General features: G+C 39.0%; 1 protein-coding gene across 8 annotated transcripts in view; it reads left to right on the forward strand.

Annotated features, from left to right (window-relative positions):
- The window catches only part of CAST (calpastatin), a 59,979-nt gene extending 45,777 nt beyond the window's left edge, over window positions 1–14,202 (forward strand). For 6 of the 8 annotated variants that reach the window (XM_054809855.1, XM_054809856.1, XM_054809860.1 and 3 more), the window contains 14 exons: window positions 598–702; window positions 1,001–1,102; window positions 1,787–1,888; window positions 2,926–3,009; window positions 3,761–3,808; window positions 3,978–4,073; window positions 4,625–4,723; window positions 5,931–6,032; window positions 7,386–7,478; window positions 8,327–8,380; window positions 8,805–8,894; window positions 10,524–10,603; window positions 11,710–11,773; window positions 12,824–14,202. In XM_054809855.1, the coding sequence (XP_054665830.1) occupies window positions 598–702; window positions 1,001–1,102; window positions 1,787–1,888; window positions 2,926–3,009; window positions 3,761–3,808; window positions 3,978–4,073; window positions 4,625–4,723; window positions 5,931–6,032; window positions 7,386–7,478; window positions 8,327–8,380; window positions 8,805–8,894; window positions 10,524–10,603; window positions 11,710–11,767 (1,113 nt within the window). In that variant the 3' untranslated portion in view covers window positions 11,768–11,773; window positions 12,824–14,202. The remainder of the gene's footprint in view (window positions 1–597; window positions 703–1,000; window positions 1,103–1,786; window positions 1,889–2,925; window positions 3,010–3,760; window positions 3,809–3,977; window positions 4,074–4,624; window positions 4,724–5,930; window positions 6,033–7,385; window positions 7,479–8,326; window positions 8,381–8,804; window positions 8,895–10,523; window positions 10,604–11,709; window positions 11,774–12,823) is intronic. The other 2 variants (XM_054809857.1, XM_054809864.1) reach the window with 1 other exon arrangement.
- Window positions 14,203–14,213: the final 11 nt, after the last annotated feature.

Here is a 14,213-nt window from a genome sequence, read left to right on the forward strand (position 1 = left end):
TGTAATAGATCACACAGTAGGGAACTAAAACTGTAGCTTATTCACTTTTCCCTAAAACATGTGCAGTCAAAACCACTGAGTGTCAGCAGTCAGTGTACAATCTAAGAGGACTTCCAGGTGACACCACCTCTGAGGGAACTCTCCTTCTGCTGGAAAAAAAGAAAAAAAATTAAAATGGGAGAACCGTAATCTGATGGTGCTGCTTTCCACTGCCTGTATGTAATTTATACTTGAAGTATTATAATAACATGATGCTGTTACAGTAAATACTATCTAGTAAATATTAGCATTCTTTTTTTTTCTAATTAAGAGGTTGCATTTTCCTTTTCAGTAGCCTTGTAAACAGTATTGAACAGAAAGTTCTCTACATTATACTGACTTTTGGTAACAAAGCAACCGACTCGTTCTGAAAAGTGGTTTTCTTAATTTTATGTATTGCGAAATTCGTGCTGTTTTGTTGCACGTAAATGTGAAAGGTTATTTTGATGTAGGCTACAAACGTGTTTCTGCTTTCTGAGAAGTTGAAATATAACTGTTGAAAAAAATAAATTAAAAAGAGGCAGTGAGTCACCCATACCACATGTGTCTCTTTTGCAGCCTTTGAGTGAATCTGATCTTGTTGATGAATTTTCAAAAGACTTTGCCTGCCCTGCACAGCCTGCAGTACAATCCAAGCCATCGAAGCCCAGCAGCGCATCCAAAGTATGTCTTTTGAGTTCAGTGAAGATGCTGACACTGATAGTTTTGCTAAGACTGGATAACACTACCATTCTTTCAAGAAAATTACTTTATTAGATTTCTGGGTTTTTTCCCCCGCCTGTTGCCTTCAGTGGAACGTGCAGTCTCGGCGCTTAGTCCTTAATTGAGGGGTTTCTACCTTTAAGTTTAGACTTTTCTTTCTTGTTTTGTACTGTATTAAAAAAAAACCAAAACACTTAATAGATACATTTTGGATTTCTGAGCACAGTCAGTAAAATGCAGTATAATTGTTTTGTTTCAGAAGCCTTCAGCTCCTGTGACTGCAAAAACTACTGAGGATGAAGTAGTCCCTCGTGCCACAGCTTGCACTGTGCAGTCTTCAGCTCCATCAGCTGTGACTTCAGTGAGTTGTCTTAGCTGGAGCTAAAGGAAAACTCAGTACTTCATTTATGCAATGATGTAGTCTATTGTCAAGATGCTTTCAGTTTTGCATATTCTTCCTCTGTAGAGGTAAGGCAAAAAGGCTGAGTGCTTTCCAAAAAAACCAAGTCAAGCACAAACTGAACGGGGAAGGTCAGTGACCTTAATAGAGGAAGTCAAAGTGATGGTTCTTGTGGTCTACTCTAGCTCTCAGTGCTCTAAAAGGGATGCTGTTTGTGAATGTAATAGATATTGCAGGAAAAGAAAAATTCTACAAAAAAAGAAAATCATAATTTTCCTACTGAATAGTTTGGAAGATTGCATTAATGGCTGACATTCTTGCACCTCTTCTCAGAATATATATGCTTCTATTAAAAAACAAAACAAATGAACAACCCTCCTGTGGAACATTTTAGCTGTGAGTAAGTCTTTGGAAAGGAGAAGCCTGTTTACAGAGCAACCTCTGAGAGTTTCCTTATGCCTTAAACTCAGCAGATATCAAGTATGTGAAGACAATTAGGAGAGAATTATTACAGTTTTTTAGTTTACTTCTCAATTTTTACCTTAAGTAATGTGTGATTGGCAGTGCAGTATATGAACAGGTTTCTTCAGCAGCAGCTGAAGTCCAAAGTAAGAACTGTTTTTCACCATGCTGGTACCCTTACAGGTTGGTCACGTGGCAGATGAAGCACTGGAAGCGTTGTCCAGTAGCCTAGGAAAGAGGGAGCCCGATCCAGATGAAAGTAAACCTGCTGTGGACAAAGTTAAGGTAAAGGAGCAATCAGATCTAAAAACATAGACTGTTGATGTCGTCATCTTTAGTGTTAATGTATTTCCTCAGGCTAGAAACAATGTAGAGATAACATTTTCATTTTTTTAAATAACAAAATTTTCTTGTGAAACCAGTTGTGTTCTGTTTGGGAAGTACTAGTAGGATTTCAACACAGTGAGTACATTTTCTTTATCATTCTGCCTATTACCATACAGTAGTTCCCTCAGCTTCTGAAAACTGCATTTGCTTAGTGTCTTACGGGTGCACCAAAGCCAAATTAACATGCACATCAGGGATAGCGTACAGGATGGTCCATTTGCAAAAGGAACCAAATTTATGATGAGTTCTTTAAATTAGGGATGATTTATATGACTGTGTTTTTCACTGATCTTGTTATTTCAACACGGAGACTTAAGTAAGTAAGTGAGACATGTATTCTGTTTAAGGTAATGCTGTTCCTAGTCACAGTCTGAATGCCCCCATTTGCTACCCCAAGCCATGGGCCATTTGGTATTGACTGGAGCCAAAAATAGAGGACAGCTTGTCTGGTGGGCTGGAATTCTATCAAAGAAAAGTTCCCAAATTGGCTTTACTACCTTTTCTTAGTTGTCATCTTCCAACGTAACTTGTATGGCAGGTAGTCCTTTTTGAAGTTGGCAACTGATTTCTCTGTTCAGCCTTCCTTTGCATGCAGCCCAGGTGGCTGTTGAGTGGATTTAAAAAAAACCTCAAGAGTTAAGACTCAGAGGTATAATGCTATTTTGTTACTGGTCCGTGCTTTTCTATTTGTGTTGTTGATCTTCATTGAAATAGGTAGAGCAACTTTTCATACACATAGAAAGAAACAGGCAGAGAGGTGAAGGCTTCCTCAAGAGAAAAGGCTTTCTTTTAATTTTCATGAGATTTTTGTCTGGTAGTTGAATTGAATTAGAAAGACTAATTTGAATCAGTAATTTCAAAGTTTGTTCATATTCATTTCTGTTGGGATGTAGTTATTTGTTTTTCTTAATATTATTTTTATTTTGCCTTCGTAGGAGAAAACCAAACAGGAAAAACACAAAAAACTGGGTGAAGATGAAGAAACAATTCCTCCAGAGTACAGATTAACGGAAGCAAAAGTAATTTATTTAATGTGCTGTCTTAGTCTAATGTTCCTTTCATGCCTCAGAATATATGGATGAAACTGAAACTCCATTTCATTTTGAAAGGTTGATGTTTAGTTCAGCCATTTTTATGGTATATAAAAATTCCAGTTTGTAGTTCCTGAGTATCTGACATCTATCATTAGATGCCTGCATAGGCACAGAAGTGGTTTAGACCTACACATGAACAATTTTGCCTGAGGTTAGTGCACTGGAGCCTTTCATTAGCTTTTTGTATTTTAGAACTAAATAAATTGTGATTGGTTGAAGCTGTTAAAAACCCCAACATTTCAAGGCGGTATTTTTACAAACATCACCGCACAACTCATTTGACCAAAGTGGGTTTCTTAGGTATAGCCAAGACTTGCGCAACGCCTGCCACAGCTGCCAGCATGAGAAGACATGGTCTTTGTGCACTCTGCATCCAGGAATATTGTTACCCATCTGGAAGTTGGGATTTTATTTATTGCTTGGGCTATTTCCAAGGAGCTCAAAACACGAAGTAGGGAAGCTCAGAATCCCACACAGTGAATCACTTCTCAGGACTCAGATTCAGGACCTGGGTTTTTTAAATGACACCTTAAGTAACAGCAGTAGATGCTAGAGGTTACTAGTTAGATCATTTTCTTGTGCAATACTGTTGTTCAGTGAATGCTGTCAGAGTACTTGTATTGCATGATCATTTGAGGACTGCTTGGTTTAATATAAGGTGTTCTTTCTTTTGTAGGATAAAGATGGAAAACCACTCTTACCAAAACCTGAAGAAAAGTCCCAGGTAAAAAAAGTGAATATTCAGATACTGTTCAGTTCATTCTTGAATTACTTACTCAAATGTCAGTAAGGTTTCCCAGTCTTCAGTTTAAAAATGTAGGTAGACTATGTTGCCCTTTTTAATAGATGAAAAGGCTTAAAAGTCTCTCTTTTTTTTTTCTTTTTAATGATAGCCTATGAGTGAAAATGAACTTTTAGAGGGTTTGACAGAAGGGTTTTCCTGTTCTCCATCCCCATCTGCACCATTACCTACAGCAACTGTAGTAAAGGTGAGTATATTTGATTTCCGAAAATCTGTTTTATTTTCAAATTGTTTCAATAATCTTGATATTTTGTTTCCCTTAAGTTTATGTAAACTTTCTATAAATACAATAAATAAAAATTTTAAATATTTTTTGCAATAAATTAATAGGAGAGCAGGACAGACTTTCATAGTAAGAAAAAACTAGGTAAGGTGGTTGTCATGTGTTTTTACCAGTTGCTTGCACATGTAATGCTTTGCAGTTGAGATTTTTTAAAAAGTGCTGCTTGGGAATATAGATGGGCTTGGTGAAATCTTAGCTCCTGCCTCTGACTTAAGCTATGCCAGGGTTTAAACCAGTAGTTGGGATGGAAGATTGAATGTGAACAAACTGAGATGCAGAAGTTGCACGGCGCTTCTCAGGAAGGGGTTTCAATCTGAAATAACTAGAGCTTCTAAGAAGAATAAAGTCCTAGAAATAAACTGTATGGGCATTGTATTTCAGATGCATGGAATTTGATGCTTATTTTTATAATTTTAGTCCACTGTGTTAAGTCATGATGCTGCATCTTGTTTCAGAAAACCAAGGAGGGTAAAAAGCCCGCAGATTCCTCAGATGTTATCTCTGCTGCTACGGTTTCCTCAGTGCACTCAGCAGCTCCTCTGGCTTCTACCTCAGTAAGCAGCCTCTTCTGTAGATCCTTACCTCAAAATAAGAACTGATTGATGAAGAGAGATGGGAACATGATCTGGCCAGTTTTACCAGTATACACTGTTGCAAAGTTAAATAATTTATTGCTAACACTGGCTGTTGGGGGGAAAGAAAATGTTCACTCTGGGAAAAAACAAAGTGTGAGTTTCTGGACACTTTCAAGTTCAATGAGTTGCGAAGACTGGTGTGTCTGCTTTGTCCGAGTTCCACGCACTGTTGTATTTCCACCTGCCTTTGAAGCCTGCTCACCTGCGCTTGGAAAAGGAAGCGCCTGGTCATGTGCTGATTCTTCCGGAGTTACTGAGGGCGTCAGGGGATGTGTGCATTCCCTTTCTGTGGGTCAATGCGGGTAGTTACCCACAGGCAAGTGGTTCCATTTTTAGGCTTGGGCGTTTAGCCGAACCACACCTTTCTTTTCCCAGTTAGGTAATGAGGACATTTAAAGGAATAATAGCGTAGTCATTACCATAGTGGCCAAGTCATCTGTTAAGCCTGTAAAAGGAGGAGTTCAAGGTTAGGACAGGCAGTGCCGTGACCTCCTTGTAATACCAGGAGGACTTCCCTTCCTTGGGTTTGGTGGTAGCATCGCACGCCTCCTCCTTTCTCTTCTCCACTTTGGTCTGTGCAGTGGGAGCTCCCTCTGGTGTTTCCAGCCTAATCTGAAAGGGGAATATACAGCTCCTCCCACCTGGGTTTTGGTTGGTTTTAAGGGCTTTTTTTCCTAACCAGTGTTTGAATAAAAATGGTGTGAATTAGCAAAAGACCATACATATTTTGAAGATAAAATGTTAATAAGCTTTAATTTGGATTGACACTTCCTTAGCAGCTAATCTGCAGTGATAACGATGTTTGCAAAATGAATGGCAATTACAAAAAAACAATCCTTTCATAGAACTGTTCTCATTACGTCAGCTAGGCTTATGTGTTAGGAAAAAAAAAAGCCGTTAAAACAAATTTCGTAACCTCTTCTTACAATTAAGTTTTCTGTAGGTCTAAATATTCTGTGGTTTTTTTTCCCCCAGCTATTGCACTACATTGTAATTACAAAGGGAGAGATGATTGTTCATTGTTCACTGAAGCTGACAGTTCATTAGTCAGTACTTATATTAGCTTGATGAATTACATTATTTCTACAGCTCATTTGTGTTCACGAATGTGTTTATACTTTGTTAGGGAGGAAAAGAGATGGATGAAGCCTTGGATCTCCTGTCAGATTCCCTGGGACAGAGGGAACCAGACCCTGATGAGAACAAACCAGTTGTGGATAAAGTAAAGGTAACAAAAGACATTCTGAAACTTGTGCGATCTTGGGGGGAAGAAGAAACAGAGGAAAAAAACCAAAATGAAACCAACTCAGATACTTACCTTATTTCTTAGAGATTTTTTTTTTAAATGGTGTACTGTAATATTTCTTACGTACTCGTAGGAGTATATGGCATGTGATTTTCAGATGTAGGAGTAAGGTTACTAGAAAAAAACAACATACTCTTCTGTTGTCCTACATGTAGGCATATCAACCAGTTCACGTAAATGTTTTTCTCTTCTAAGCATGCACTCTTCAATCAGCTGTGTTACTTGTGTTTTTTGTGAAAAATGTTGAATTAGTTAATATACTGTAGCCACTTGGAGGTAAGTGTTGCAATATTATGGGAATTTGCAATAATTGATTTCACTACCTTTTCTTGTCATTATTCTAATTATTTTTCAGGTGTCTTCTCTGGGCTCTGTTTCTACAGTTAATTTTGTGGCCGCCTTTTTGTCAAACTTTGACTATTATAATCCCACAAATATCAAGTTCATTTAATCAGTCCCATTTTTTTAACTTGCTATTTCTGCTTATTTTGTCTTCATTCAGTCATTCATCATCGTTTAAAGGCCTTTCTGCTAATAAGAAAATTAGTTGCATTAAAATGTCTGCATTAACAAATACAAAAATAATCTTAAACAATATGCATAAAAACATACTTGTGTGTAAACCAGGTGTTTTGTTTGGCATGTTTCTGGTATGTTTGCCAGAAATCAAAGCAGAATAAAGTGAAAAATAAACATAGAGGAAGAAATGCTTCCCCTCCTTGATGCAGTTTTCAGGAGCTTGTGGTGCTCTGTCTTCTGGTTGTGTTGGGTTTGAAACTGACTCTGGCTCCTAAGTGTGCTGAGAAGTGTGGCCCACTCTTGTTCACTTTGGGTGGGAGGTGGATAAGTGCCCTGGGTTCTGCTACAGGTAGCTCAGATGCATTCGCAGGTACAACATTGCAGAACTGTCAGTTTTAGGTTAAATCTACAGTGGGTGGATGAGATTTGATGCAGAAGCATGGAATGACTCCTTTTAGTCGTATTGTTGAAAAGCAGAACTGAACATTGGAGTTAACTTTTTTAAATGTTGGGATGCTGCTGTGTATGTATATGTTTAACTTATTAAATATGTGCTCTTATAGAGTGCTAGTAAATGTAAAACTTTCAGGCCTGAAACACACTTCATAGGGAAGTATATGGAGTTTTTTCTAGTAGTTTTAAAATTGGAAATTTAAAAAAGGCATCTGTCCTAAGTTTAATGATTACTCTGACTTATTGTTTGCTGATATTTCTAATATAAGTATTAAAGCTGTTAAAAAAATTAAATGGTTTCAGGAAAAGGCTAAAGCTGAACACAGAGACAAACTTGGAGAAAGAGATGATACTATCCCACCTGACTATCAAAAACTTCTGGAGTCAGGTGAGCAGGTAAGGAAAAACTTCATTAGTTCTTATTTGCAACACCAGAAATTTGTGCATATGAGCCAGTCTGTCATCTTCGGAATTAGATGGAGAACAGGGAAGCTGAAAAAATGAGTAAATGCATGTACTATATTTATGTATTAAAGTTAAACATGTAAATATTCTATACTTAGGGTAAGTCTGTATGTCCTTGCATGCATTTAATTCAAAAAAGAAAAGAAAACAAATTTTAGGTGTGTTTGGTTTTTTTTAAATTGGACAATCTGAAAAAAATAAATCACTTTGAACCACCCAGTAGCAATCAAAATCCTGGAGATTTAGCAGTGTAGATTCAGTTACACTGGCTCAGTGGTTTTGGTCCTCCAGAAAACCAGGTGAAAAAAATAGGGCCATCTCCCTTTAAACAGCTAAGATGTATAGTCTGCTTTTAAACAGCAGATACTTGCAAAATGTGGGTAATAATGCTTATTCATGCCAAGTAGTTTTGTTCCAGGTTTGGGGACAGAGTGTATATAGCAGTATTACCTTGGTGGTATACCTAAAGCCCTGTAAAACTGCCATTCGCTGGAGCATGTGGCTGCTCTGACAGTGATTTGATCTTTTTTTGGGTCAGGAAACTGTTTTTCCAGTGGACTACAAAGAAGGAAAGATGGTATCTGAGAGGCAGTCAAATTAACCGTGAAAAAACATCGTGAACTGATTTTGAATACATAGCATGAGAAATAAAGAAATCAGTTCGGAATGGTGCATCTTTCTTGGTAATCTGTAAACTCCCGATGTCATATGTTAGGACTTGTATCTTAAAAGTAATCTGAGCGGTTCAAAATGAGGATGTAATCTTTCTTCTTCCCAAGGGTAAACCAGTAAAGCCAACAGCAAAGGATGATGTGAAACACAAAGAACAAAAGGTAACATTTAGGTATTTTTTTCTGTGGTTTTTTTCATGCTGTGTGCTCACATTTTTTTTTTTTTTTGAAGTAGTGTCATTGTAGGCTCAAGGTGTGATTCACTGCAAAGTCTCAAAAATGCTATTGAATGCAGTAGGTAATAGTAACAGTGCAGACAGTAAAACTTCTGAAGAGTAACTCTTCACAATAAATACAGTTTTTATGCACAGCTACACTGTGAATGTTCAGGTCCAGTACCCAAAGAAATTGTGTATCTTGGAAACCTCAGATAGACATCTCTGTTCTAATATATGTGTAGAACTCAGGTATGGTGGGGGTTTTTTTTAAGAAGGGGATCATTAAAGCAGACATAAACTCCTGAAACATGAATTTGACTGTGGGAAGTATTGCATATTGTGTAACTTCAGAATTAAAATTATTGCAGAAGCCTACAGATGACTCTGCAGCTATCGATGCCCTATCAGGTGACTTCGACACTTGCGCAAAGGCTCCTGCCACACCACAGCGCTCAAAGGTAGGACATTTTCTGCTAATAACTTGCAAAATAAACAGGATTTGACTATTCTGTGACAGTTTCTCACTTTTCTTTGCAGTAGCTCAGTTTAGGTTGAGAGCTTAGCCCCTTTGGAAGATGCTGTCCAGATGTAGTGTCTTACAGGATGGATGTTTGATGCATCTTTCTGTGCACTAAATATTTGGAAGAAGGAAGGTTTATGGTATTTAGAGTCTTTTACAGAGGTAAGACAGACTTGGAGAAGTAAGTTAAGCAGAGAATTCTGGTAACAGTTTTTGTACAGATTAGTGTGTCCAAAAAACGTAGAGAGGCAGAGAAATATTTCTTCAATGTTTGCATGCACTACCTAGCGATAGGTGTAGGCTGGAACTGAGAAACAGTTCAAGAGGATTTTGCAGAGAGAAATGTTAGGAGCAGAAAGGAATTTTAGACTTTTTAGGGAAAATAGTAGAGCTGACAGGAAAGGTGAAAAAGGAATGGAACAGAGAGGTCTTATAATGAGAAACGGAGCTTTTATTTGTCATATAATCATCTGAAACACAGCTGACAAACAGCTGTCAGACTTTTCCCAGCACAGCGCTGCACACGTGAAGCTGTATGAAATGAAGTAGCAATGGAAGCTGCATAAACCTGGAGGTCACCAACACAAGGGTGGTGTTTGAGAAAGGATGGTTGTGCTGGAAAAGAGCATGGAGAAGGGGACTGAGATTTGGTCCACGTGTGAGGAGTCCCCATCAGTCAGACGTGCTTTCTGCTTGCTCTTAACCTGCTGTTTGTGACCTTGAGCTAAGGCGGAGGGAGAGGTCTTGCCTGGCTCGAAGACATCCACCGTACCACTGCAGTCACCTTACGTGCCGCCTTGGCAGAGGAGCCTAAGGGTGCTCTGGGGCAGCTACTGGGATATCACTGCAAAAATCGTGGGCTCCTTTTGTTTACTACCAGTGCTCAAACTGGTTAAGAACCAGTAACTCCCTCTTGTTAGCCATTTCCTCTCTTATCCTGTAAGTGATGTGTTCTATCCTGTGCCCTGGTCCCTCACCTGCAGTTACCAAGAGTGAATTACAAGTTTTTCCATACTTAAAATGTTGATTATGGTGATCAGTGCTTGTGTGCTATGTTTGTTCCTCTCCTGAGGGGCAGATAAGAAGCAGGATTGGAACTGAAGTTCAGATCAGATGTAATTCCTGGGAGGAAATGGCTGTGTTTCCAAATGGCTCTTCTGACCCTGCAGCGCTTCCCCAAGCACTTACCCTGACACCAAATCCTCTGACGGCTTAAGGCCCACTATTGGTGTTTTAAGTGCAGGGGTTTTTTTATTTGGTTGTGAACTTTGCAGCTAAATCTTCTGCTGCAACATGATTGCTTTGTAGCACGTACAAAATCTGTCCATATATACCAGGTTTTTTTTCTGTGTGTGCTTTCTGGTGCCCTGATCTCCGCAGTATTAAACAACGCTCTGGATTACAGCTTGCTGTGGGCTAAGGGCAGTAATTACATGCACGTGTCCTGTGTTGAACACTCTCCCACCTTACCAAACACATTTAAAATAATGTGTTATGGCAGTTGTCAAAGTAGGAGCCATCAGTTCTCTATGCTGTTTGTAACTGTAATTATTTTTTTTCTTTGGAGTGTAGGACAAAAGTGGAAAGGAAACCATCACCACTAAACCAACCCCAAAGGACAAAGGAAAACCCAAAGACCCTAAAAAGGTAGAAACATACATATTATAATATGAACAGTCGTGGTTACCATACACTGTAAACGTGAAAGATGGCCAACTGCGTTTTGGATTCATATTACATGGATATTACTTTGGGGAGAATTTTACATCAATAGGTGGAACAATCCATTTTTGTAAGCATGTACATAGGAGAAAAGCACCTGCCTATTTCAAGGGAAATTTTCAATAATGGGGCTAAAATATGTTTCAGAGAGGGTGTGGTCTTCTGCTGGAGGCTCAGTGCGTGTTCCACAGGCTTCTCGTTCCATATTTGCTGATCTAAGAGTCACACTTCACATGCCTATAGCTACCTCAGGATCCCCATCACTTCCCTCTTTTATTGACAGTTTTAAATAGCAGCATTCTAAAAGTGATCAGATTGTACTACTTCAACCACATGCCTGTTTCTCAAGTTATTATCATAATTTCTTCAAAAAAATGAAGGAAACATACATATAGTCATAAATAATATGCAGAATTAGTCTAGTGAGAGAACGAAGGCAGTTGTTCCTATATTTACAACAAACAAAAAAAAAATCTAGAAATACAGAAAATGGATTTAGGTAAGGGTGAAACTTTTCCCATCACGTCGTTCTTTCACAGAATATGTGCAGGTAGATGCCTGAATCAGATGGTAACATCTGCTCTGGAAATTTTATGTTTCACATTTCAAGCGATGGGATTTTTCTTTGTTATGAAATTGCCACACACGCCTTTTGTCTAACAACAGAACTGTCTTACAATTTTCGATCTAAAATTGGGGGGGGGTCTCTAACTCCTCTTCAGAAGGACATATTCTTTAATGTTCTGAGTTGTGACTGGGTCACTAGCATGGGTAAAAGGATGTTGAGGAATAGGATATGAAGAGGTCAGCTACACCCCTCTTTATCTGAAACAAAGTAAATGATGGTGGAAAAATGGAAATATATATACCCAACAGAAGTTAAAAATACTGTTGCTAAACTTGCTGTATTTCAAGTGCAGACCGTATTTATGTCTGACCTCTGACTTCCAATGAGTATCTGTCACTATTTTATTTCAGATTTTAGCTTAGTTGACAGTTTATTACTATCTCATGCTTCTCTTGGTCTTTAGGCAAGGGGACAGTCCTCCAGCAGCAAATCTGAGAAGCAGAAAACAAGCTAAACGTTAACATTGGGTGAGATTTCTTCCTCTCTATTCTATGAACTACCTCTAAGAAAACTCATGCTAGTGTTATTAAAGCTAAGTTTTGTTGACAGTCTTTTAACTGAACCAAGACACGGTTAGAGACGCTGTTAGACACAACACTTGGAATGACTTTGAACTTCAGCGTTGCTGGGCAGAAAAGGCCTTACATTTCTTTCACAGTCTTTGTCCATACAGTTTGTACAGAATTACTTCATGTAATTCCTTTAGGTTCACGTCACTAAAGATTCCAAGGCATGACACACTGCTTCCCTAGTGAGACCTTTTTACAGAGTAATGAAGACCAAGCACATCTCAACTGGTTGTTTTTATCTTTAGGACAGTGAGCTTATGTCATTATTTCTGCACCAGGCTAATTTTGGAACAGCGTGCAGAAGGGATACAAAAGGCCCCTGAGCCAAGCAGGCAGGTCTGGCAGGTTTCAGTGCTGTGTCCTGGGCTTCCCTGGCACAGGTACTGCTGCCTCCTGTGCTCCTGCTCTCCTGACACCCCTACTTCTTTGTGCCTAGCTTGGTCACACCCTTAATGCAAGAGTAATTGGAGCCTTTCCTCATCATCATTAGTTCACGGAAGTATTCACGTAACTACACTTTGATGCTCGATACAAGTGGTTGAGGCTGGAGTGTTTCCCGGGGTGTGGAGGAAAGTGGCAAGGGCACGTCCAGCACCGGCTTCATCCACCCACGTGTGGCCAGCTCTGGCAGCAGGGCTGTCCGCGGCGCTGGCTCCTGAGATACGAGCAATTATACGCAGAGAAATCCCCTGTGCAGATTTGGCAACCGACTTCAAATGGGCAGGGTGGAGACATATCGTTACTGCGTACCTGCAGTGGACGGCTCCCCTCACTGCAGTATCACTTTCAAACAGCGCCTCATCTCTTGTGACGTTAAGTCTTCCAGAATTTATTTCTGTCACTAGAGACTTATGTTTCTGATACTTCTTCCCAGATTTACTTTGTGAATTTTTTCCAAGTTAAAGAAATAAGCACCCTTAACTTTTTTTCTTTTTCTTCCCTCCCCAGGACCTTGACACATCATGTAAAGTATCTTCTTTCTGTTGGAGGATAATAATTCCTGAAGAACAAAATCTGATGCAAAAAGCATGTGGTTATTCTGGGTGTTTTTTGATGGCTGGACTTTTTTCACATTTTCTTTTTTTCCAGTAGTAGACTAGGGTGTTGGGTTTTTTTTGTTTCCGTAGCCATTCTTTTTATTATACTCATATACTTCTACTTTTTTGTATTTTTCTTCAGTTTTCAGAGGGAAAGAATGCTCTATATTTGCAAGAAATATATTTCATAAATGAATAGCAATGCCAAAAAAAAAATCTGCAAACTTTTGCACATAATCTCCACGTAGTGCCTGTAAACTTCAGAAGAATTTGTATGTGCTAGCATTTGTAACGTTGCGGTGAATGTATTAAGTATTCTGGAATATAATGAGCTTTAGTTATCCTCAGCCTGGCTGTGCAGTCTTTCCTCAAGCCAGTTCCTGGTAAGAAACCATAGGTAAGCTGTGGGTAGCTGAAGAACAAGAATCTGGGGATTAACCGCTTCATCAAGCGCATTTAGTAATAAAACAGTTTTTGGATGCTGCCTTAACTGTAGTTAGAACAAGAAAACCACAGCAGATAAGGATTTTAGACTTTTTTTTTTTTTTTTTAAATTTCCTGTTGTATGTGTACTGTTATCTCATAATTTCAGGAGTCTCCTGGACTGAACGAATACAAATCCTGGTGTAACACTGACACCATTACCATCACAGAAGGGGAAATAAAGAAGGTACATGAGCCTTAGCAGAGAGCAAAGAGAAGTTCAGGTCAACAGGTGGACTCTTTTTTTTTTTTTAAATTTTGCACTGTTTCTAGTCCTTGCTTCTGTTCCTCGCACTCCTGGCAGGGAATGCAGAATGGGGCAGAAGTTATTGCTGCAAGGAACAATCTCTTACTCAGCTGCTCTGCAAGAGAACAGGCACGAGCAGGCACCTCTAGTAAGTCTGCTGCAGACAGGGCTGTCGCAACTGAGGTGGCCAAGTGCCTCCGCATGTTTTCCTCTGTCTCCGTAACTTGCAGAACATCTGTTTGCATGTCCTTACACACGTACTGCTTCACCATTAGCTTGCAGAGGAAGGTCATACCAACGTTTGTACCAATACCAAAATCTGACTCTAGTATGTAGCGTTGCAGACAGAGACAGCCCGGAGATTTAAGTTGGGGATATTTAGACTTCTGACTGTACTTCGCAGTCTGTACTGAAAACCTGTGTCACACTAATAAAGTTTTTAAGAATGCATTATGATGTTTGTAACTTTGCATTTATTACCACTGTTATCTGAATAGCTATTGGAATGCCAAAGAAATCCTTGAAACAATAAAGAACCCCCAAACGTGGGCAAATTAAAACTGAATATAAC

This window comes from Grus americana, chromosome Z (assembly GCF_028858705.1).
Source record: "Grus americana isolate bGruAme1 chromosome Z, bGruAme1.mat, whole genome shotgun sequence".
NCBI lineage: Eukaryota > Metazoa > Chordata > Aves > Gruiformes > Gruidae > Grus > Grus americana.